General features: G+C 43.9%; 1 protein-coding gene across 8 annotated transcripts in view; it reads left to right on the top strand.

Annotated features, from left to right (window-relative positions):
- LOC139766161 (sodium channel protein 1 brain-like) overlaps positions 1–23,104 on the top strand; it is a 940,735-nt gene that overhangs the window by 167,715 nt on the left and 749,916 nt on the right. For all 8 annotated transcript variants that reach the window (XM_071694448.1, XM_071694434.1, XM_071694479.1 and 5 more), the window contains one exon: positions 20,402–20,610. In XM_071694448.1, coding sequence (XP_071550549.1) covers positions 20,402–20,610 — 209 coding nt within the window. The remainder of the gene's footprint in view (positions 1–20,401; positions 20,611–23,104) is intronic.

Genomic DNA, 23,104 nt, shown 5'->3' with positions numbered 1-23,104 from the left:
TACCAGTTGACCATTAATGGTCGAACGTGATGACAGATTGCTCCGCCTGGTAACTGGAAATTGATGACTGCAGGGAATGGTGATTGAAAATGGATGACTGTGCAAGTTATTGAACGAACAGTGACGTGTGTGGGAGTTTTTGATTGTATTTGGATGACCCCTGAGAGTTGATGACCCTGGGGATTGAGAATTCAAACTCTTAAGTTCTGTGGGGGATTCTTTCGGCTTGCATTTCGTGCTAGGAGTCATTGCAGAAGTGGTGTTCGTAGAGCCAAGCTCGCCTTCAGGAAAGGAAGGTGTGCTGCTAACTTGACTTCTACTGTCAGATCTTTTTAGCTCGTGATCACAAGCATCTCGACAACTTATGTAGTTCGACCTTTCCTCCTCTTTCCCGACTTGATCATTCTATTGCTAATTCTATAACTAGTAAAGCCACCCTCTTTTTGATCCCTTATTTTCCTCTAACTGAACTTTGGCTGATGCAGATTCTAATCCTCCGTCCCCACCTCCTCCCCTCCTGGAACCTATACCGTCTCCTATATTCTCCTCGCGCAAGGTATTCCACTCTCCCAGATCCAGGCGAACAAGGCATATGGCTCAGATGACATACCACCTCGTGTTCTATTATGGGAGTGTGCCTCTGAGATAGCACTAGTCCTTGCTCGCCTATTTCACGGCTGTGAGAGAGAGAGAGAGAGAGAGAGAGAGAGAGAGAGAGAGAGAGAGAGAGAGGAGAGAGAGAGAGAGAGGAGAGAGAGAGAGAGAGAGAGAGAGAGAGAGAGAGAGAGAGAGAGAGAGAGAGAGAGAGAGAGAGAGAGAGAGACTATCATCGCCCCATTGCTCTCATTTCTGCTATCTCCGGATTCTTTGAGACTCATTTTCTAAAACTGAAGCCCGACGGCTACAGGGCTGTGAACTTCTGAACTCCGTACCTAAGAAGGTCCTTCACTGAAACACGGAGATCAAGAAGGGTCGTTAACTGAAAATTGCCGCTTGTTAGGGTTGTTCCGTGAACCTCGAGTGTGGGACTCCCTTCCTGAGGCACTGAGGTGGCTCTTGAAATGACCGAGGGGGTGTATCTTGTGTGCTCGAACCCGGCCATTTGCCTTCACCGAAGACGGGCCAACTCCCTCACCTTCATTATGCCGTAGACAAGCTCTCAGCAGCGTAGCATCATCCTCGCTCAGCCTTGAGCACCTCGCTCAGGTTCCTCGATCTCGGAGGTAGTACCCGGGCGCTGGAGAACTAGTGGCCCTAGAGGAGAGGAGTGAAACCCCCGTGCTACACACAGAGACCCGGCGAGTTATGAGACCATCAAGAAGGCTTGAGATGAGGAACTGATCCGCTGACGATATGCTGCGGTGTATAGCTGGGTGTGTGAACTGTGTCACATGTCGATACCTTAAGGGATTTGTGGATGTCATACGTGACCCCCTCGGGGATCTGTGGGTGTCACACGTGACACCCTCGGAGATCTGTGGGTGTCATACGTGACACTCTACGGGATCTGTTGCGTTAACCTCACATTTCATCATGGCCCGGGACAACAGTAGTGTGGACCTGAGGCACCTCAGGCCTGGGACAACATGGTGTCAACAGAACGGTTGTATAAAATACCCGGTGAAGTACCGGCCGGACACCCCTTATCCTTGCCACACTCCCACACTCCCCTCCCTCCAAAATCCCCTCCTACGCCCCCCCCCCCCCCCCCCTCCTACGCCCCCCCCCTTCCTTCCTCCAAAATCCCCTCCTACGCCCCCCCCCCTTCCTTCCTCCAAAATCCCCTCCTACGCCCCCCCCCCTCCCCCACCTTCCCCCTCTCCTTTTCTTGTCCTCTGTTGAATGAAAAAGTTTCGGGAATTTTATACATGCGGAGTTTAGTCGCCGTATTTGAAAGAGGATTAATGGACCAATTGCTAAAGTCTCTCTCTCTCTCTCTCTCTCTCTCTCTCTCTCTCTCTCTCTCTCTCTCTCTCTCTCTCTCTCTCTCTCTCTCTCTCTCTCTCTCCTGAAGGCGTCACTTGTTTGCGCGGGCCGAGATCAATAACGGGCCGCTGCTGTTGTGGGGGTGGACCACTTCCCCCTTATTAGTGTGCAACGGGCTGTTCGGGGTCGACCGTTGGTTCTGTTGTGGGCGTCAGGGAGAAGGAGAGGGGTGGGGTGGGATGGGGGGGGGCAGGGAGTCGATTTTGCGTTGGCAGGGGAAAATTCGAACGACGTCATTTGCAATTTAACGAGAGGGTTGGCTGGCGGTGGTGCTTGTGAATGACTCGGGTTGTTCGCCCCGGGGTCGTTATGGCCGTGAACTTGACACCTCGAAGATAAAGGACGTGAAGTTGTGAGTCGAAGATCTGAAGGCGTGAATCTTCTCTCTCTCTCTCTCTCTCTCTCTCTCTCTCTCTCTCTCTCTCTCTCTCTCTCTCTCTCTCTCTCTCTCTGAAAAAAGAATAAACGATAGGAATTGCAACAAATGGATAAGATTTGGTTTGTCGTCCTTAACGTGAAAGTCCAGAATTGAGAGAACATCCGTTAGAGGTACAGTACTAACGAGTCAGAGTCAGGGGTGGTATGACTCAGAGAACGTGCACGACAAGAGAATAGAGATCTGTTGATGAGAATGTTTTATGGATTCGTTAGCAAAACCGAATACTGCTGTTTCGCTTGGTCACCAACGATACGACTAGAGGTAAACAAACTAGAAATAATTCACAAATGCTTCACGAGGTAAATGCAGGGAATGGAATATGTGAAACAATCGTGGAAGACTGAAAGAACCAGAAGTGTATAACGAAGAGGAAGATACATGATAATCTACGTATGGTGTCAGACTGAAGGTATAAAGGAAATCGTATTATACCTTAGAGTATTTCATCAAGAAAGATGTAGAGTTATTGCATGTGGAAGAATATCATGAAAAATACTGATGATAAATCAGATGAAAATATACCAGAGCCAAAATGGGAAGCTAGAACGACTACTCAGTATAGTGCCTGAGGAAACAAGAAACGCGGGGATCATCAGTTGAAACATTCATAAGAAAACTTGAGTTATGGTTAAAAACAGTCCCAGAGGAACCCAGATTGGTTAGCTATGTATTGTAGGTGTCGGGGGAGAGGAACGTGCGGAAGAGCGGTGAGCGCCACGCGCAAGATTCGCCATTGTAGCAAAGTTTCATTGTTGTTATTTGTAGTTACGTCAGCAGATATTGTTTCTGGACTTAGCCTGTAAACATTTTCCTTTCCATTTCACCATGAACACCGCTGTGATTAAGCCGTAGGCCAAAATGGTGAGAGTTAAATGATGCATTTGGGATCCCAGGAGCATTACGTGGGAACCAGTGTTTAATGCTTGCTAATGGACGGGAGACGATGGGTGACTCTGTCTGTCTGGTGAGGATAACTGTTGACTGTGAACGGTAAGGGAGGGAGAGAGAGAGAGAGAGAGAGAGAGGAGGAGGGGGAATGAGCCTCTCTGCTCCTTGCTGGTTGGTGTTCATATTCTAGGCAGTTAGTTGTAGGTTGTAAATGTTTAGCACCGGTTTATTGTCAAACCTGATAAACGTAGGTGATGACTGAGGTCTGTGGTTGTGGACAGCAGGTGATGACTGAGGTCTGTGGTTGTGGACGGCTGGTGATGACTGAGGTCTGTGGTTGTGGACGGCTGGTGATGACTGAGGTCTGTGGTTGTGGACGGCAGGTGATGACTGAGGTCTGTGGTTGTGGACGGCAGGTGATGACTGAGGTCTGTGGTTGTGGACAGCAGGTGATGACTGAGGTCTGTGGTTGTGGACGGCAGGTGATGACTGAGGTCTGTGGTTGTGGACGGCTGGTGATGACTGAGGTCTGTGGTTGTGGACGGCAGGTGATGACTGAGGTCTGTGGTTGTGGACGGCTGGTGATGACTGAGGTCTGTGGTTGTGGACGGCAGGTGATGACTGAGGTCTGTGGTTGTGGACGGCAGGTGATAACTGAGATCTCTGGTTGTGGACAGCAGGTGATGACTGAGATCTGTGGTTGTGGACAGCAGGTGATGACTGAGGTCTGTGGTTGTGGACAGCAGGTGATGACTGAGGTCTGTGGTTGTGGACGGCAGGTGATGACTGAGGTCTGTGGTTGTGGACGGCAGGTGATAACTGAGGTCTGTGGTTGTGGACGGCAGGTGATGACTGAGGTCTGTGGTTGTGGACAGCAGGTGATGACTGAGGTCTGTGGTTGTGGACAGCAGGTGATGACTGAGATCTGTGGTGGTGGACAGCAGGTGATGACTGAGGTCTGTGGTTGTGGACAGCAGGTGATGACTGAGGTCTGTGGTTGTGGACAGCAGGTGATAACTGAGGTCTGTGGTTGTGGACGGCAGGTGATGACTGAGTTCTGTGGTTGTGGACAGCAGGTGATGACTGAGATCTGTGGTGGTGGACAGCAGGTGATGACTGAGGTCTGTGGTTGTGGACAGCAGGTGATGACTGAGGTCTGTGGTTGTGGACAGCAGTTGATGTCTGTGGTTGTGATGGGCATAAAAGAGCTTCACATTCCTTTTTCCGTAAGTTCATATAGTTGGCAGTTAGTTATTAGATCATCGATGTAGTTCGATCATCACATGACGTACGTAGTGTTCCAAGTTAGGTGCGAGTATGTTCGTGTTTCAATGGGAGGTTATATAGTAATTTTTAACCAGTGATCTTAATTGGATTCCAGACTGAAAAGAGAAAAGATGTGGTGGTAATTACGTCCAGTTTTGGGTTCTGTGTTTCTCCTTACCAGTTTACACATTCTAAATCTTCATGTTTTTTTTTTTCTTTTTTTCTCCTATGCTGGTAGACCTTATCGAGGTGGGACACTGAATAAGAAAAATAGTAAAAAGGAAAGGAAACGTATTTATCTCAACTTCCAACAAGCCAGAGACGATAGTTCACAGCTTTACCACAACAAATCAAGTGATAATAACCAAATTTATCTTTATTCCGAACGCTTAAGATTGTTACTGTTCTCTCTACATACGTCTTTCATTTTGTTTTCTGAGTTTTTACATTAGTGCTCTTGTTGTTGTATAAAGAAAAGATAATATCCAGTCACCATCGAGATATATCACAGTGTGACGATGTTCTCCAATTCCAAGTTGATGGATAAAAACACCTGCCCATAACTCTCCACGCACGACCGCCAGCGTGGCCCTTCGTCTCCTCGACATTTCCTAATTCAAAACAAACCCTCTTTAGTCTGTAATTTACGGTAATGGGTACGATCTCTCTAACAGCCTCCCATCGGGCGGCCTCGCCTCTTAATTGCATCGACGTTAGCGGTGTCTTGGGAGGGCCCAGGAGGAGGAGGAGGAGGAGGAGGAGGAAGGACGCACTAGGAGGCTCCGTAGAGATGGATTAAGTAATGTTATGACAGGCTGGAGGGAGGGAGTGGATGGGTGTCCTGTGGGTGATGATGGGAGGCTGTTGTCATCGGGGTGGTGTCAGTGGCCGCCGGAGGTCGTAACACCGACCGTGAGGGTACAGATGGGGGGAGGGTGTGAACAGGATGAGAGGAGAGTAAGGAGGCGGGATAGGAGAAGTGTTGAGGGTACAGGGAGTGGATAGTGAGGGCTAGGACTGTTGTGAGGGTAAGGGGAGTGGATAGTGAGGGCTAGGACGGTGGTGAGGAACAATACCTCCGGGTGAATCTTATCAGTCACTCTTCGTCCCCAGCCGCAGCCTGTCTCATTCTTCGTTGCTCTCATTATCACTCACAGTCACAGTCCTCGGTTGTCACTTTCACGATCGTCACCCTCACCCACCTTCTACAGCATCACCCAGAAGCCCCGACGTGCACCGGCAACGTCTTATTCTCCTGCCATCTGTCACGCCACACAAACTATCCTCTCCACACAGGCTCCTGTTGAACCTCTGTCTTATAATCCCATCTACATACTGTCTCTACCATCCACCTACTCCCTCCACCGCCCTCTTCCATCCACTTACTGTCTCCATCGTCCATTTCCACCATCCTTCACTCTCTATCACCATAATCATCGTTAAACCACCATTTTTCTTCTCGTCCCTCCTCCCTCCACCTCACCTAATGCATCCCATCCCATCCCTCCTTCACACTAGCTCAGACTCTGACAAACCATCATCATCCATACGTCCCTCACACCTCCTCCACCTTCTCCAAGCCACCGCCATCCCCCTCCACACTCCATCACCACCTCCATCTTCTCCAAGCCCCCGTCATCCCCCTCCACACTCCATCACCACCTCCATCTTTTCCAAGCCACCGCCATCCCCCTCCACACTCCATCACCACCTCCACTATATCTCGCTGTGTTTTTTCCCAGTCCACAACCCAGCCCCTCACGTTTCTCCCTCACTTTACCATCGCATCCAAACTCAACTAGCATTTTGATTCCCTCAACCACGGTCCCCATCCCCATTCTGTCCCCATCCCACCCTAGTTCCACCCTTCATCTTACCTGTTCCACCACCATTTGTATTTGTTTTACCATCATCACTCCACCTTCATCCACTTTCATCTCCCCTGTTCCACAACCACCCCAACCCTCTCCACATCCTCCCCACACCACCACCAAACTCCATTAACCTTCGCCACCCTTATACCCCACTGTACACTGTCCATCCACCACCTCCACCCGCCCAGGTGGAGCCTCCCTAAGCTCCGCTGTGTAAGGCTAGCGGTGGGAGAGCGACAGGTGCGAGTCGACGACAGGTTCTAAGCTTTCAACGAACGACAAAAAAGAAAATAGAATGTCGTTTGGGAGACGTAAGCTAGGATGTGATCTGAGCTAGGATAAATGTCCTATCACTTCACTGGTGTTAGGATGTGGTCTAAGCCTTAAACCTAGCTTGACTGTGGCTAGGATATGATCTGAGCCTCATACCTGACATCATTAGGGCTAGGATACGACTTGAGCATCATGCCTAGCCTTACCGGGGCTATGATATGTACTGTCTTATGCTTGGCTTTACAGATGCTATGATATGAAGTGAGCTTTATGCCTGACCTTTAGGATTATGACCTGAGCCTCATGCCTCGTCTTTGCTACATTCATAATGTTTTAATCGCATGTAGATGACTGCATAATGTTTCATTTAGATGAATATGTACATCTTTATCCGGGAGCTTGACTGCATATATATACATATATATATATATATATATATATATATATATATATATATATATATATATATATATATATATATATATCCTGGAATCCCCCCCCCACACACACATCTATTTAGATTTTAAGAATTTGGAACCGAAGAAAGTGCCGAACGAGGAGTGCTCATCCTCCTCAAATGTTCAGGCTGGGGTGTCTGAATATGGTTGAATGTAACCGAGAAGAAAGGAGTGATGGATAGTACGATTAAGGAGAGGTACCTATATGTTTTCGTTCTGAGTGAGTCAAAGCTCAAGGGTAAAGGTGTACAATGCTTTGCGAATGTCTTAGGGGTAGGCAAGGGCTAGTGTGAGGGGTCGAGCTAAGGAAGGGGTAGTAATTCTGCTAAAGGAGAGGTTGTGGATGTGTGTGAAAGAGTGTAAAGAAGTGAGCTCCAGATTGATGTGAGCGAAAGCGAAAGTGGATTGCAAGAGGTGGGTGAATATTAGTGCTTATACACCAAGCCTCGAGAAGAATGAAGAGAGGCGAATATTTTGGGAGTGGCTGAGCGAGTGGGTCTGCAGTTTTGATGCGAGAGATTGGGTATAAGCGTTGGGTGATTTGAATGTGAAAGTGGATAATGTGTGGCAGTCGAGGATATAACTGGTAGGCATGAGGTATTCAGTAAGGCGAATAGAAAAGGTGAACTGCCTGTAGAGTTGTGTGCTGAAAAGAGGTCTGGTAATTGGGATTACCTGGTTTAAAAAAGAGACACACATACGTAGAGTGGAATGGATTCAGAGGATACCTGAACCTCGTGGAAAATTTGTCTAAACGGTTGCTGATGGTATTGACAGTGTGCCTCGACAACGTTAGACGCGTCTTCTTGTGAAGATACTTTTTTTTTCCCACGTCAGTATTATATCTTTTAGCTTTCAGCTTTATTTCATATCAATGTTATATCTTTTAGCTTTCAGCTTTATTTCATATCAATGTTATATCTTTTAGCTTTCAGCTTTATTTCATATCAATGTTATATCTTTTAGCTTTCAGCTTTATTTCATATCAGTATTATATCTTTTAGCTTTCAGCTTTATTTCATATCAGTATTATATCTTTTAGCTTTCAGCTTTATTTCATATCAGTATTATATCTTTTAGCTTTCAGCTTTATTTCGTATCAGTATTATATCTTTTAGCTTTAAGCTTTATTTCATATCAGCATTATATCTTTTAGCTTTCAGCTTTATTTCATATCAGCATTATATCTTTTAGCTTTAAGCTTTATTTCATATCAGCATTATATCTTTTAGCTTTAAGCTTTATTTCATATCAGCATTATATCTTTTAGCTTTAAGCTTTATTTCATTTGTCACAGTACCTGAAGTCTCTTGCGTTTCAGGAAGACCTTCGTGATTTACGTTGTCGGATTTATTTTAAAAAGTTGAATTACGTCACCGCGAACTCGACGCTTCATAAGAGAAAAGACATCTAATCCTCTTAGTTTCCCTTCGTAAGGCAGACTTATATCTGCTGGATTCCATTTTGTCACACGTCATTGTACTTGTTCCAGCAATTTCATATCTCTCTTGTCGTGTGGAGACTCCAAATGTTGTCTCACTAGAAAGTTAATTAAACAGGGCCAGAATTGTTTTTGATGTTTTGTTATCAGATGTGCCGAGTTATGAAACCTAAAATTGTCTACACTTTTGCTTGCTGCTAGACGCTGTTTAGTATACTTTAGATTGCTGCTCATAAGAAATCGAAGGTCATTCTCTTCATATATACTTTACATAGCAGATTTCCGAATATTCGATAGTCGTGTTTAGTGTTCTCAACTCCATTCGTCTAAGTTTCATTTCATCTGCCATTTATGTGACCACTCCGCTAGTGAGCTAAGATATTTCTGATTTATTTCTCAGTTTTGCTTATAGTTCCACCTCCTAATTTTGTATCGTCAGCGAATTTGGAGATATTAGATACGAGACCCAATGTAAGATCACTTAAAGAACGGGCCCAGGGACCGACCGACCCCCTGTGGCACGCCACCCGTCACGCTCAGCCAGTCTGAGGCTTCGCCAGTGGAGAACACATGTTGCTTTCTGTCAGTGAGCCAGTCACGTATCCATGCACATGGCTCGTCCGTCATTCATCGAATTTACATAGCAGTCTGGTACGTGGGAATTTATCGAATCCTCTTTGAAAGTTTTGGTACAGTACATTTTAGGATACTATTGCTTCCCGGTTATCGTATGTACAATATAGTACAAATTAGATTAGATTTTTTTACACAATTTCGTTTGTTGCCGAAACCATGCTGGTTGTCCCGTATTATTTCATGATCGTTTAGCACTGACATACTTTGCCTAATTTTATCCATTGTTTTGCCAAGAATTGACGTAGGGGTCAGTGGGCGATAATTGTAGTTAGATTACTTATTCATAGGAATTTCATTTGCCAATTTCCAGTCTTTAGGTACCATACCTTCCGTTAGTAATTTGTTAATTATTCAGTTACTGGAAATATCTATTACCATTCGACCTCCTTAAAGAATTTAAAGTCAGGTTATCAGGGTCGGTCGATTTGTTTTGGGTATTATGGTAAAAAAGATTTAGTGTTCATAACTCTTGATCAATTTCTGGCGCCTTTAATCTCTCGTTGTCAGACACTCCAAATTTTTTTTGCATTAAGAGTTTTGTATGGTTCTTGTTCGGTTGTATACACACACACACACACACACACACACACACACACACACACATATATTAAGAGTGGCCATTTCCTTGACATAACCATTTTCTTTGCCATTTGGGATGATCACTACGCCTTTCGAATGTTTTACGTTTTTCGTTGTCTTACATATTTGAAAAGTTTCCTAGGAATTTGTTTTTATTTTTTCGTCCCCCTTTACGTTGTCTTATGACCTTGTTATGTTTACTTTGTAGTTGTACTTGTTGTTGGCGACTATGATTGTTTCCCCAGTTCCTTTTAACCTGAATTTTACTTATATATATATATATATATATATATATATATATATATATATATATATAGTTTTAGTTAATGAATTCTACTAGTTTGCTACTATCCAAATTTTCACCATCTTGAGAGAGAGAGAGAGAGAGAGAGAGAGAGAGAGAGAGAGAGAGAGAGAGAGAGAGAGAGAGACTCAATTCAGTGGGTGGTTGTGAGGGAGGGGTGGGGGGGGGGGGGGGTCGACTGAGAACTTTTCCTCGTGTGTCTGTTTCGTTCCAGTGTTGACCCCAGACTATACATCAGACTCAGACTGTGTGGATTCTTCTGCAGACACTTCAAGACTATTATCATTAGTTGTGGTTATCATTAATTGTGGTTATCATTCGTTGTGGTTATCATTAACTGTGGCTATCATTAGTTGTATGGTTTGCTTTGACATTTAGTTGACGTGAAATACGCGTAAACATTATAAATGTATATTACTCTGGTTTACACAGACACTTTTTAAATGCGGTGGTTCATTTCAAGCCTCTTTTGTTTCATTTTCAGCTAAAAGTACAGATATTTCACCACTATGTGTTAGATTCGTATGATTAATTCGGGTTATCGCTTTTCATCGGCTACGACGGTCGTTGATGGGAATTCTTATGTACACATAGTAACGACTTTACGTCTAAAAAGAAATAACATAAAGTCAAAACGTTACAGTTGATGCCGTTGAGGTAGACCACAAGGGGAAAAAAATGCGGGAAAGTTCACTCTACCTGCCTGCTGGCTCTGTCGCAACATAACAGAAGCATCGAAGTGGTACTTTTTTCCCTGCTGGAACGCACGCTCACGAGTGTATCTCGCTGCCAGACGTAGCACCATCGACACAGCCTAGAAATATGTGCTTGCTTGACTTCCTGGGGTCACATCAAAAGAAAGGGAGTCACATATCACTCCGTTATGTGATGAAATTGTTGAATTAGGTCCTCGGTGATGTTAGTGAATATCTGTTGACGTCTATCGCATTTGAGGTCATTAATATAAAACTTTTATCTCTATCGGGTCCTGCTTTTATGTACTCATTTTTATCAGACGTGCGACAGTAAATTATTAATTAGAATCTTGTAGAATTATGCAGAGCATGGAAGATGAGGGATAAACATGGGGTTAGAGCATACAGAACACGGATATACATCCGTGTTCTGAAGTAAACCGAATCTGTGAAAACTTGTCGTACCGTCCACCTTGTGCGGCCATAGCAGTCAAATTTGTGTTCAAAGGAGGAATATTTTGATGGCTGTCACCTTACAGATTCATTTACAAAATCATGAAAACTGTGCCTTTATAAGTCCAGATATGGCAAACGAAAAATAGCTTCAGAGATGATTATTTGGAGTAGATAAGAACCCATTGAGGAGGTTTCTGATTAACCCATTGTCATACCATAGTTACGTCAGCTGGAGGCGTCAGTTATGGTAAGGACATGTAACACGAGACCTGATGCTCTTTGACGAGGTCATCTGCTGGAGGACAGTAGGTTTACCCTGGAGTTCTTAACCTATTAGAAACAGAGCCAGCAGGATTGTAAAGCAAAAGGTGCCTCCCCCATCATCACTCTCTCTCTCTGTGGCATAATAGCCAGCAGGAGAGAAGCTGTGAAAGAACACCATGTAGTATGTAGAGGTTATACTACCTTGGAAGTTTTGTTGGCAAGTGTGTATAGAAATGTAATCCTCCTTAGAAAACGGGAATATCCAGGTTTCGATTTGAAAAGAAAATAGTTAACGGGAGTTTTGAATAATAACATTAACGTTTTCACATATTTCTACTTTAAAGGAAGAACAAGGTAAGATTTTGTCTGTAGGCGTAATAAGGAGAGATATCTCTTGATTTCATTACCGTACGTTTTTTATTGTTTCACCTTATTTAACCAAACCTAACCTAACCATTCTCGGGATTCTGGCCTTAAAACTGTTCAACCTAAGCAACGCCTGTGGTGCTGAAATATTCAGATAATTACAACCAGACTTTTAAAACATAGTGGTCGTTTTTCGTGTTATGTCGGCTAGTCTGGGTTTTATTAAGCCCTATTGTCTGATTCCTTCTGAAGTCTTTATATGTAAGCCCGCATTTTCCACTGTCTCCCAGGAAGGTGGGTGTGGAGGGGAAAGAATTGGATGTGGGCCTCATTCTCCTGTCACAAATTTCTCATTTTAAGCATAGATTCATTTGCCAATGTTTCACAGAAAAGAAATTTATAAATAAAGTAGCCCTGGGAAATTAAATATATATATATATATATATATATATATATATATATATATATATATATATATGTGTGTGTGTGTGTGTGTGTGTGTGTGTATGTTTCACATATACATTGTTATTGATTTGATTTGACCAATAACAAATAGTAATAGCCACAGGAATAATAGTAATAGTAGAAAGTGTTATTATAATCATTGTTCTTAATAGCACAGGATTGCTACTTGCAACGTTATCTTAACTATGATAATTGTTATTGTTGATTATAATAATATTAATATCATTATTACAACTTGCAAAGTTAGACTACATGGGCACTCGCATACCTTGAACAAATTTGAAGCAGGAAAGTGTATATATATTTTTAGATCTTTGGTTTCATATGATGCTGAAATTATTGTTAGTGTTAAATGATAATTGCAACGTTGACTCGAACATACAGTGGACAGCCTAGGAAAAATAACTGAAGAAAAAACTGTTGAGGTTAGATGGAGAGACTTGTTAATATACTGGTCTTCAAAATCACAATCACAACCCCAGCCAACTTTTATTTTGTCAGAAATAACACTGAAAGCTCAGGAGATCTGGTACCCAAGCCAAGTTCCTAACAAAGCAAAATTACGTTAACCAGCCTAATTGTAAGCCGACCGACTCTAACGTAACAAACCTGACTTCAACCAGCCTCTCTTAACCGGCCTAACTAAACCGACCTAGCCTAGACTAAAAGACCTGATCTAATCAACTTTACCTAGAAAACCGACCTAATCTAACCTTATAGATTGTACTCAGCCAGCTTCTAATCAACCTAACTGTAACGACCTAACCTAACCTAACAAATCTTGCCTAACCATCCTCTAATCAGCCTAACTAAACAGACTTAACCCAAGTTGAGAATCCTTACCCAATGAGCTTCACCTAATCAGCCTATCCTGCCCTAATCAACCTGACCCAGCCAAACCTAACCTAACTTAAACTAACTGACATAAACAAACCATATCCAAACCTAACGAACATTCATCAAGGAGACTATCCTATCCTAGCCAAACTAGCCTAATTTAACCTTACCTCACCTAACCCAACATTATCCAATAGCTGCAGGAAACCAACCCAAGAAACGTAACGTAATTAACCCAATCAAAACAGACCAAACTAAACCAACCAGTCTAACCTAAACTAGCAAATCTAATCCAGAAAACGTAAATAGAAGAACCTAATTTAACTACTTTAAAGCAACCAACCAATGTACAACAGAATTAAACCAGCAGCAACTAAACTAATCCAGCCTCATAAACAAAGCAACACACTTTGATAAACCTAAACATACAAACCTAATCTAACCAACCTAACCAAATTAGTCTATCCTGAGCAACCCAACTTTAATAAACCAGATTAAGGCTTACCCTGATCAACTTAAATGAACTTAACCAACTTGAAGAAATCAGTCTTACCCAGCCACACCTGTCAAACCAAACCAGCTTCACCCAGTCATATTAAATAGAACAGATCAAGCCTAATATGTCTTGACAAACCAAACTAATCAGTCACCTCTCCTAACTTAACCTAACGTAACTTACTCTAACTTAACCAACCTAACCTAACCTAATCTAACGTAACCTAACGTAACTTACTCTAACTTAACCAACCTAACCTAACGTAACGTAACGTAACCTAACGTAACTTACTCTAACTTAACCAACCTAACCTAACCTAACCTAACCTAACCTAACCTAACTTTAACCTAACGTAACTTACTCTAACTTAACCAACCTAACCCAACCTAATGTAACTTACTCTAACTTAACCAACCTAACCTAACCTAACGTAACGTAACCTAACGTAACTTACTCTAACTTAACCAACCTAACCTAACCTAACCTAACGTAACTTACTCTAACCTAACCTAACCTAACGTAACTTACTCTAACTTGACTAACCTAACCTAATCTAACCTAACCTAAGCCGCCACACCTGTGCTGCATGACGACCTCCAATGGCAGTACTGGTGTACTGTATGTGGGACGTCCAATTTTTTTTTTTTTTTGGATGGACATGTTATTTCGTCACAAAGATTATATAAGTCCGTGTTGTCTTATTTACTGCCATGTCATCAGTAATAAGCAGTCTGTCGCCTGTTATTTTGTATTTTGTTGTTCTGTCTCCCTTACGAGGAAAATCCAACAAATTCTTTACGTTAAAAAAGAATCGACGATTTTCAAGATCTTTTTAAAGCTGACTTGCACGACCGCTGACGACCTTCAACCTCTGACCCTTACCACCACCACCACCAGTCACTACCACCAACCTCTGACCCTCACCACCACCACCACCAGTCACTACCACCAACACCACCACCACCACCAGTCACTACCACCACCACCACCACCAGTCACTACCACCAGTCACTACCACCACCACCACCACCACCAGTCACTACCACCACCACCCAACGATAACACGGGAGACATAGATATGACTCTGGCACCTTCCTAACAACCATTAACGCTTATGACGTCGATACAGTCTTCGAAGCTTTGTATAAATGTTTTAACTCGACATAAATGATTTATTTTGTGTACGGCTGAGCTTTGTGGTGTTTATACAAAGCTCTGGGATTAGACGAAGGTACGAATGGACAGACTGAAAGCCTATTTTATATATATATATATATATATATATATATATATATATATATATATATATATATATATATATATATATATATATCAGGGTTGATATACATCGAAGAGACGAAGCTAGGACGCCAGTTGCTAAACATGTGATTGTCCGCACACACACACACACACACACACACACACACACATATATATATATATATATATATATATATATATATATATATATATATATATGCTCTTCACTTTACCAATGGGTGTAGTAGGAAACAACGAATGAGTTCGCACCAGTGCGTTCGTGCCCCCAGGGGATCAGTTAGAGACAGACGGACTGATTAACCTCCTGGCCATAGCCTGGTCGTAAGAGCTCAGAACTTAACTCTACTCAGGACCTCTCGTGGTAACCTCAGCACTCAGTCGTTGATCAAAATGTCCTCCGACTTCAGTGTGTGTGTGTGTGTGTGTGTGTGTATGTGTGTGTTCGTGTGTGTGTGTGTGTGTGTGTGTGTGTGTGTAGTAGCTGGATCAATACAAGGATATGAGTTATAGAGCAGGAGTGAGGGAAATAAATTGTCTGAGAGTTATATGTCCATTTTTTTTTTCTTTAATTCCAAGTAACTTCCGAAGTAGGTGATAAGATATATAGACGTCACAAACTTAACCAGATACGCGTCTCGACCAACGAGTTATGATAGTGCCATACAACTACCTTTTTTTTTTTCTTTTTATTTCATTTAGCAGAGCCTCCTATAATTCATGTAATGTCGTAATAAACTGTGTTGGTCCATTTATGTTTATGCGGTAAAACGTATCAGAGATTAATCTCCATTATCACGGTACAACCCTTTAAGTACATCAATAGTACAGTTTAGTATTATATGGTATAGTGTGGTATAATATAACTCCGTTTTAAGTTGGGTCAGAGGCCAGGCAATCATATCTAAGGGTCGCAGTATCGTGCTCAAGGGTCGTACCATCGTGCTCAAGGGTCGTACCATCGTGCTCAAGGGTCGTACCTTCGTGTCAAGGGTCGAACAGTCATGGACATTGACGTAAGATCAGAACTCACTTCAACTCTATCGGTGTTAGGTCATTAAACACCTTTTCGTTACAAGCGCATTCGAATCAGATCTGAACAGGAGTCAGGACACCATATGGTCGTGGAATTCATCGTATAGACACCATGAGGAACTCAACCCTTTTGACAAGATCGGGTCATCTTATTGTTTATGAAACACAAGAGGGTTCTTTACCCTGGTAGTAGTAGTAGATCACATGTAGCCAACTGATCAGCATTGAGCTCTCCATACATCGTGTTCTCCTCGTTTCAGAACAGAGAGAGACTGGCTGTTGGGAATGACTGGTAACTGTTTGAACAGTTGAATCACTTTTCATGGTTTGTTGGTTTTGTCATGATGAGTTCTGGAATGAAATGGATGACTTTTGATATTCAAAGGTCGGAATTATATGTACACAGTTAAAAGTGCGAAAAGATGAGTTATTAATGTTGATTACGACACAATCACAACTCTACAACTATTCATGTTTCCTTGTAATGAAAGAAAATAACACGTGATATACATGTCAAAATGTAACACTCGTACATATAGAAAATATAAAAGTACAATGCATTAATTTGAAAATGTACTAATACAGTTCTACAATAGTTTAGTTTAATAATACATAAAGTTATATACACTTATAATACCCGACTGCATTGATCAGGAGGAGTTATTACTGAAGTCACTTTTGGTTTAGATTCTTGACACCACACACACACACACACACACACACACACACACACACACACACACACACAAAATATGTCACGTCAACGCTCAGACCATGAAGTCTAGATCCACGTTTGTTTATTATCATATGATTATATGCACGACATCGGCATGAGGCGATGTTCACATGAACACTGGGAATAACTCACTTGTTTTAAATGTTGCTGCTTAGTGTGCGAAAATTACGAAATATTGTCCAACGGTAATGAACACCACGTGCACAATTTAGCTCAGCATCACATGAGAAATATTATGTGTGTGTTAAAAATGTTTGTTAACTGTTGTAGGACATCTGTTTAGATTACATCATAAAACCTCTTAAAACCAATTCCGCTTCACGGTTTTGGTCCAGTATGTCAGTTTGACACCGTCAGAGAGTAAACCTTAAATGAATCTTCACACATTGACTCATATTTCCTTGATTCCCTTGAAACCTTCTGTAGTACAGAGAGAAAGTATTCATTATTTCCACGAGAGTGAATGGCTTGTTGTTGTATACTCAGTGATTGGTTGAGATTTCGGCCAATCATCTGCCGTGAAGTTCCTTAACAGTTCAGCCGCTACATCCAGCCAGCGGGAAATCTTATCACACCACCTTCGAGTGGTGAGGATGGTCGTCCACAACGTCACGTCGTCCCTCACCGCCGTGCGTCGTGTGGCTCATGTTGCACCCCGACCTCCACACTACTACTGTACAGTTTCTAGGATCGCAATTATTGTTGACAGAGAACGGAGCACTCATGTAGGGGGACTTAAAGAATTCATTAGTTGAAGGAACCCATCGTATTTGTTTTTTCTTTTCTTTCTTTCTTTCTTTCTTGTACAAGCGGTTCGTTGAAGAATGAACGGCTGTGAGTGTGTGTCGTGTGCTCTGTCGTTTAGTAGAGATTTTAGCTCAGTGACTTATATTTGATGATGATCGTCAAATTTAGATTTATGTACGATAGCAAGACCGTTGAACACGAAGGTACCCCTCAGCACGACGGCACAACCCTTCAACACGACGGCACGACCTTTCGATACGTCGGAACGACCCTTTTTTTGAACACGAAGACCAGACCCATGATCATGATAACCTGGCCTCTGGTCTTATCGTTAAAGGTTTACTCCAAAGGCCAGGCCATCATACCCCATGAGTCGTGCCGTCGTGCTCACAGGTCGTCCCGTCGTGCTCAAAGTTCAGTGCTGTCGTGGCTCAAGGAGTATATGTACCTGAAGGTCTTTCTGGTGTCCCAAGGAAGCGGTTATCTACGCCATTTAGTTACATTTATAGCGTAACATTTGAACATCGAACATAGTTTTTTATTATTAGGGTGAAGAAAAAAGTATATGCTTCCCCTTCCCCCCAAGGTGTTGTTGCAGTGTTGACGAGTTCACAAGAACTGTGTCATTTCAAAGGTCAACTGCTCATTAATCATCCCTTGAGCCAAGTGAATTATCAAGTTGAATGGGTTAATTCTAGTGTATATTTATTTATCTTTCTCATTGTCTTCAAATCCCTCATTGGATAAATCATTGCTTGATGCACCCAATTAGAGCCATTTATGACAAGCTTTCCCGTGACGAGGTCATTAAGTGGTACAATCACAAACTGATTAGGTCGTTGTGGACCCAGAAAGGAACCATCGACCTAGTTCCGCTCGGTTTCTTCCTCAAGACACCTTTGCTGGTCTAGATTTTGTGGATATTTTTGTCTGATAGACAATTCATATTCCTAATTAGAAATGCCATTATTCTTTATGCTTGCGAGGCGTCGTCACTAAACAGCGAGGCAATAAGAGTCTTATGTGTACCATCCGTAGAGGTGGTAACACAACCTGCTGGTCCGAACTCATTTACCAGATATTGGGTCATATTGCGTATGTATATAGAGCATAAAATTTCCATTCGCTTCATATGCAGCCAGAAATACTTTCTCCTTTGCGTTGCAGAAGGAAATTACCTTTCTGTAGGACTGCATAAAGACGATTTAGGACAGTTACTGCCTTGGCTGCGTGATTATGGCTCGAGTGGCGACATTTGGCAACGTGCTCTCCCCCCCCCCTCCCCTCCCCCACCCAAGACCGTGCGTCCCCCCCCCCCCCTCCCTCCACAACTGTTTAAATATCTCATGGCAATTTTAAGATCTAACTACATTTGACTTGATTTTCATTTCTCGCAACATTTTGTCATCAAAAAGTTACTCTTTTGCTCGTGTGTTGTTTTTTCTCCCCCCCCCCCCCCCCCCCCCCCCCCGAAGAAATATACATTCATTTCCTGGATGAAAACGTACACAAAAGACACATCAGGTTATCTCTTGCAAAAATGCACGAACTAGTGTTACCAACCGGGGCAAGTTTCCTCTCTGCAGGGTGAGGGACGCAGTGTTGCCATTTGATCCAGTAAGTGGGCCGTCATGTACCATTATCAACTGTGGGTCATCCGTCCAGACACTTTGCCCACACACACAACACTATTCATCTGTCTGGTTTTCCTTCCTCTGAATCATTTATTCATCCTTGAGGACGACGACGGTACGACCCATGAGTACGACAACACGACCCTTAGGGGTGTAAAAGCCAAGCCATATCTAAGGGTCGTACCGTCTTATTTCAGGGTCTTGCTTGTTGTGTACGAGAGTTTGAACCACAAGAACATCCCATACATTATAGGGTTTTATTCATCTTAAATGTTAATAGTATCTTGTGATTGACTCACTACATGTAGTACACTCATGGAAGGATGTAGTAAGTGGAATGATAAGAGATTTGAGGTCGTCATTTCATTAAGTACGGTCTCAGCTACAGTTAATTCCAAGACATGTTAACATGCAACGTCGACGCGCCACCAACCTCACACCACGACCTTCCACCACTGTTCTCCTCCACCATGTTCTTTGCCACTTATCGCCACTTCCATCACCACCACCTGTTGACATCATCACCACCACCTCCAACACCACCACGATCACCAGTCCTTCCATGCTTCCACCGCCTCCAACAACAACAGCAAATCTACCACCAGTACTTACACCAACCATCACCATCACCACCATCACCACCAAAATAACCTTCCATCACCACTATAACCACCATCACCACCAAAATAACCTTCCATCACCACCATAACCACCATCACCACCAAAATAACCTTCCATCACCACCATAACCACCATCACCAACACCACCGCACCAACACCCATCACCACTGATACCGCTATCTCCAACCTCATCACCAGCAACAGAGAATTTACCCCCCTGCTCCTTAGCCATGATCGCCACCACCCCACCACCTCCACCTCCTCCTCCTCCTCCTCCTCCTCCTCCTCCTCCTCCTCCTCCTCCTCCTCCTCCTCCACCACCTCCTCCTCCTCCTCCTCCTCCTCCTCCTCCTCCTCCTCCTCCTCCTCCTCCTCATTTTCAACACCACTGCCTCCAACACTACTACCACACCTACAATACTGACTCCACTTCCGTCATCCCCACACACTCATTCTCACCAACACCATCACCACCACCACACCACCAACACTGCCATTACCACCACCTCCAACTCTATACCAGTCCCACCTATTAAAATCCCCACCACTGCTACCATTAACTCCTCCCCCTTTGCCCTCCCTCACCACCAGCCACTAACATGTCGGTGTTTTCTCTCCCTCCTGCAGACGTTCTGCGTGGTCTCCAAGAGGTTCCGGAAGAACTACGTGCATCGGTTCTCAGCCTCCAAGTCGCTGTTCTTGTTCTCGCCATGGCACCCCCTCCGTCGGGCGGCCATCTTCCTGTCTACCAACCAGTTTTTCGACTACCTGGTCATGGCCACCATCCTCCTCAACTGCGTCTTCCTCGCCATGACGGAAACTGTACCCGAGGCCGAGTGAGTACCTGACCTTCCTCTTGTTGTTAGGTGAGGGGGGACGGGCTGTGGGGTGGTGCATGTGTGGGAGGAGTGGAGGGCGGGCTGTGGGGTGGTGCACGTGTGGGAGGAGTGGAGGGCGGGCTGTGGGGTGGTGCACGTGTGGGAGGAGTGGAGGGCGGGCTCTGGGGTGGTGCATGTGTGGGAGGAGTGGAGGGCGGGCTCTGGGGTGGTGCACGTGTGGGAGGAGTGGAGGGCGGGCTGTGGGGTGGTGCACGTGTGGGAGGAGGTCATGGGTCAACACGGGCAGTGCACGACAGGGACACAAGAAGACCTGATGGTCTATGACACAGGGTTACCCTCTGGTGGGCAAGGATAGGATCCTCAACTCGTACTGTATATGCAGATTAGAGGTAGGATATAAGTCAAGCAGGAGGCCTCCATCCTACCCATGTCAACCAGCAGGTAACTCGTTACGAAGGAACTCCAGGTTGTATAGAGGGAAGGTAATATACGCGGACGTCACTTAGGTTGGTGTGAATGGAAGACTCGTTGATCTAATGCCATCAGTGAGATATTCTGGGCACGATCTATCTTAGGCTCATTTAGGTAAAGACTTAGTGATGAAGTTTGAATCCTTACATGTTTTATACCACTCTCGAAGTCTCTCATTCACTGATGATTCATGTCATTCAAGTATTTGCCAGGCCGTGATCCGATTGCTTTGGTAGTCTTCACCTTAACCTTCTTTGGCGGTAGGTTATTCTGATGTTATATAACCCCACTGTCAAAGTAAACACACTGGACCACGTTAGTAGTACATCTGCCCTTAAACTTACTTTTCGTCCCAGTGTCTCTGCCCAATGTGTAGAAATTAATGCTAGTTGTAGCGTCGAAATCATTGAGCACTTTATGAACTTTTCAATAAGATATTTAAAGATAGAACTCCCTTCGTGGTGTAGTGGCTAGCGTTGCTGACCTTGATTCATTCACGGGCTGCCCAGGGTCGAGCGCATAGGTTTGCATCCTGTTCGTCTCCCTTAGGATTAGTCAAGGAATTTGGTACCTTGCTTAGGCTTATGGTTTGATCGAGTAAGTAATGAAAGGGTAAGAGATGTGTAGTAATAAAAAGAGTGTGGTTGAGAGTGCAGAACAGGGTGTTTTCAAATGGTTTGGTCATATGGAGAGAATGAATGAGGAAAGATTGACAAAGAGGATATATATATATGTGTCAGAGGTGGAGAGAACGAGGAGAAGTGGGAGACCAATTTGGAGGTGGAAGGATGGAGTGAAAAAAATTTTGAGCAGTCGGGGCCTGAACATGCAGGAGGGTGAAAGGCGTGCAAGGAATAGAGTGAATTGGAACGATGTGGTATACCGGGGTCAACGTGCTGTCAACGGATTGAACCAGGGCATGTGAAGCGTCTGGGGTAAACCATGGAAAGTGTTGTGGGGCCTGGATGTGGAAAGGGAACTGTGGTTTCACTGCATTATACATGACAGCTAGAGACTGAGTGTGAACGAATGTGGCCTTTGTTATATATGTATATATAAGTAGTATCCCTTGGTCCCCGGCATCACGGGGTGCGGGAACCCGCCTGATTCTCCTGCCAACGAGAGGGAGGACTCTGGCAGTAGTGTTAGCAGCGGCCCTTCATACGACCTTCGTCCCTTTGATTAACCGTTCAATTCGCCAGTATTGGTGGTCATGCCAGTAACATCTCCGGTGTTGAGAAGCATCAGACTAGTCCCTCTTAGTTTTTTTTTTCTTCCCAGGACCCACCTCTCAAATGACACTCTCCCTCGCTGCTTCCACATACCCAGCTTTAACCATCACTAACAACTCCGCTTCAGAGGTGGCGCCTGTGCTTGTTCCGACATCAACATACCCGTAGCACTGAGGACTTTGACTCCTCAAATTTAGATGTCACGTCGTTTGTATCCCACTTTCCATAAATTTCCATTACTTCGCCTGTAGCTCTCCTGACAAAGAAAGTTTCCAACATTTTTGTAAAATCTAATTCCAGTCATAAGGCCGTGAAATGTCTCTCCCTCAAGCTGTGATCCTCTGTTTAGGAGAGTTTAGCGGACACTGTAAGGTATGGTTGAACTCCTCCCCTAGAGGGGTTGTTGAAGCCCTCACGTTCTCCAGTCTTGCTCATCTCGAGCACATCATCACCCACTGCGTCCATATTCCTTATCACTCTCCTAACACTGAGGATCTGTTTTTCACCGCTAATTCCTCACGATATAGTAATGCAACCTTCCCCAAGTTGGCTCGTCAGACAGCGCTTCCGTATATGTATCTCTTTTAACTGTATCTTCTTCTCCAGCAGCCCCTTCTGCACGTAGATATTGGCACCTTAGTAAGGTTGCCTGGAGCAACTCGAAAAAATTCCTTTTTCTTTTCATTTTCGTTGGATAGGGTGCTGCCTTTTCTTTGGTGATGCTTCTGATTGTATTGAACGTGTAGCAGTGGTTATTGGTGCGGGCATGGAGAACATATACCTCCTCT

The sequence above is a fragment of the Panulirus ornatus genome, chromosome 4, assembly GCF_036320965.1.
Source record: "Panulirus ornatus isolate Po-2019 chromosome 4, ASM3632096v1, whole genome shotgun sequence".
Lineage (NCBI taxonomy): Eukaryota > Metazoa > Arthropoda > Malacostraca > Decapoda > Palinuridae > Panulirus > Panulirus ornatus.
This window is presented reverse-complemented; position numbering and strand designations above follow the sequence as displayed.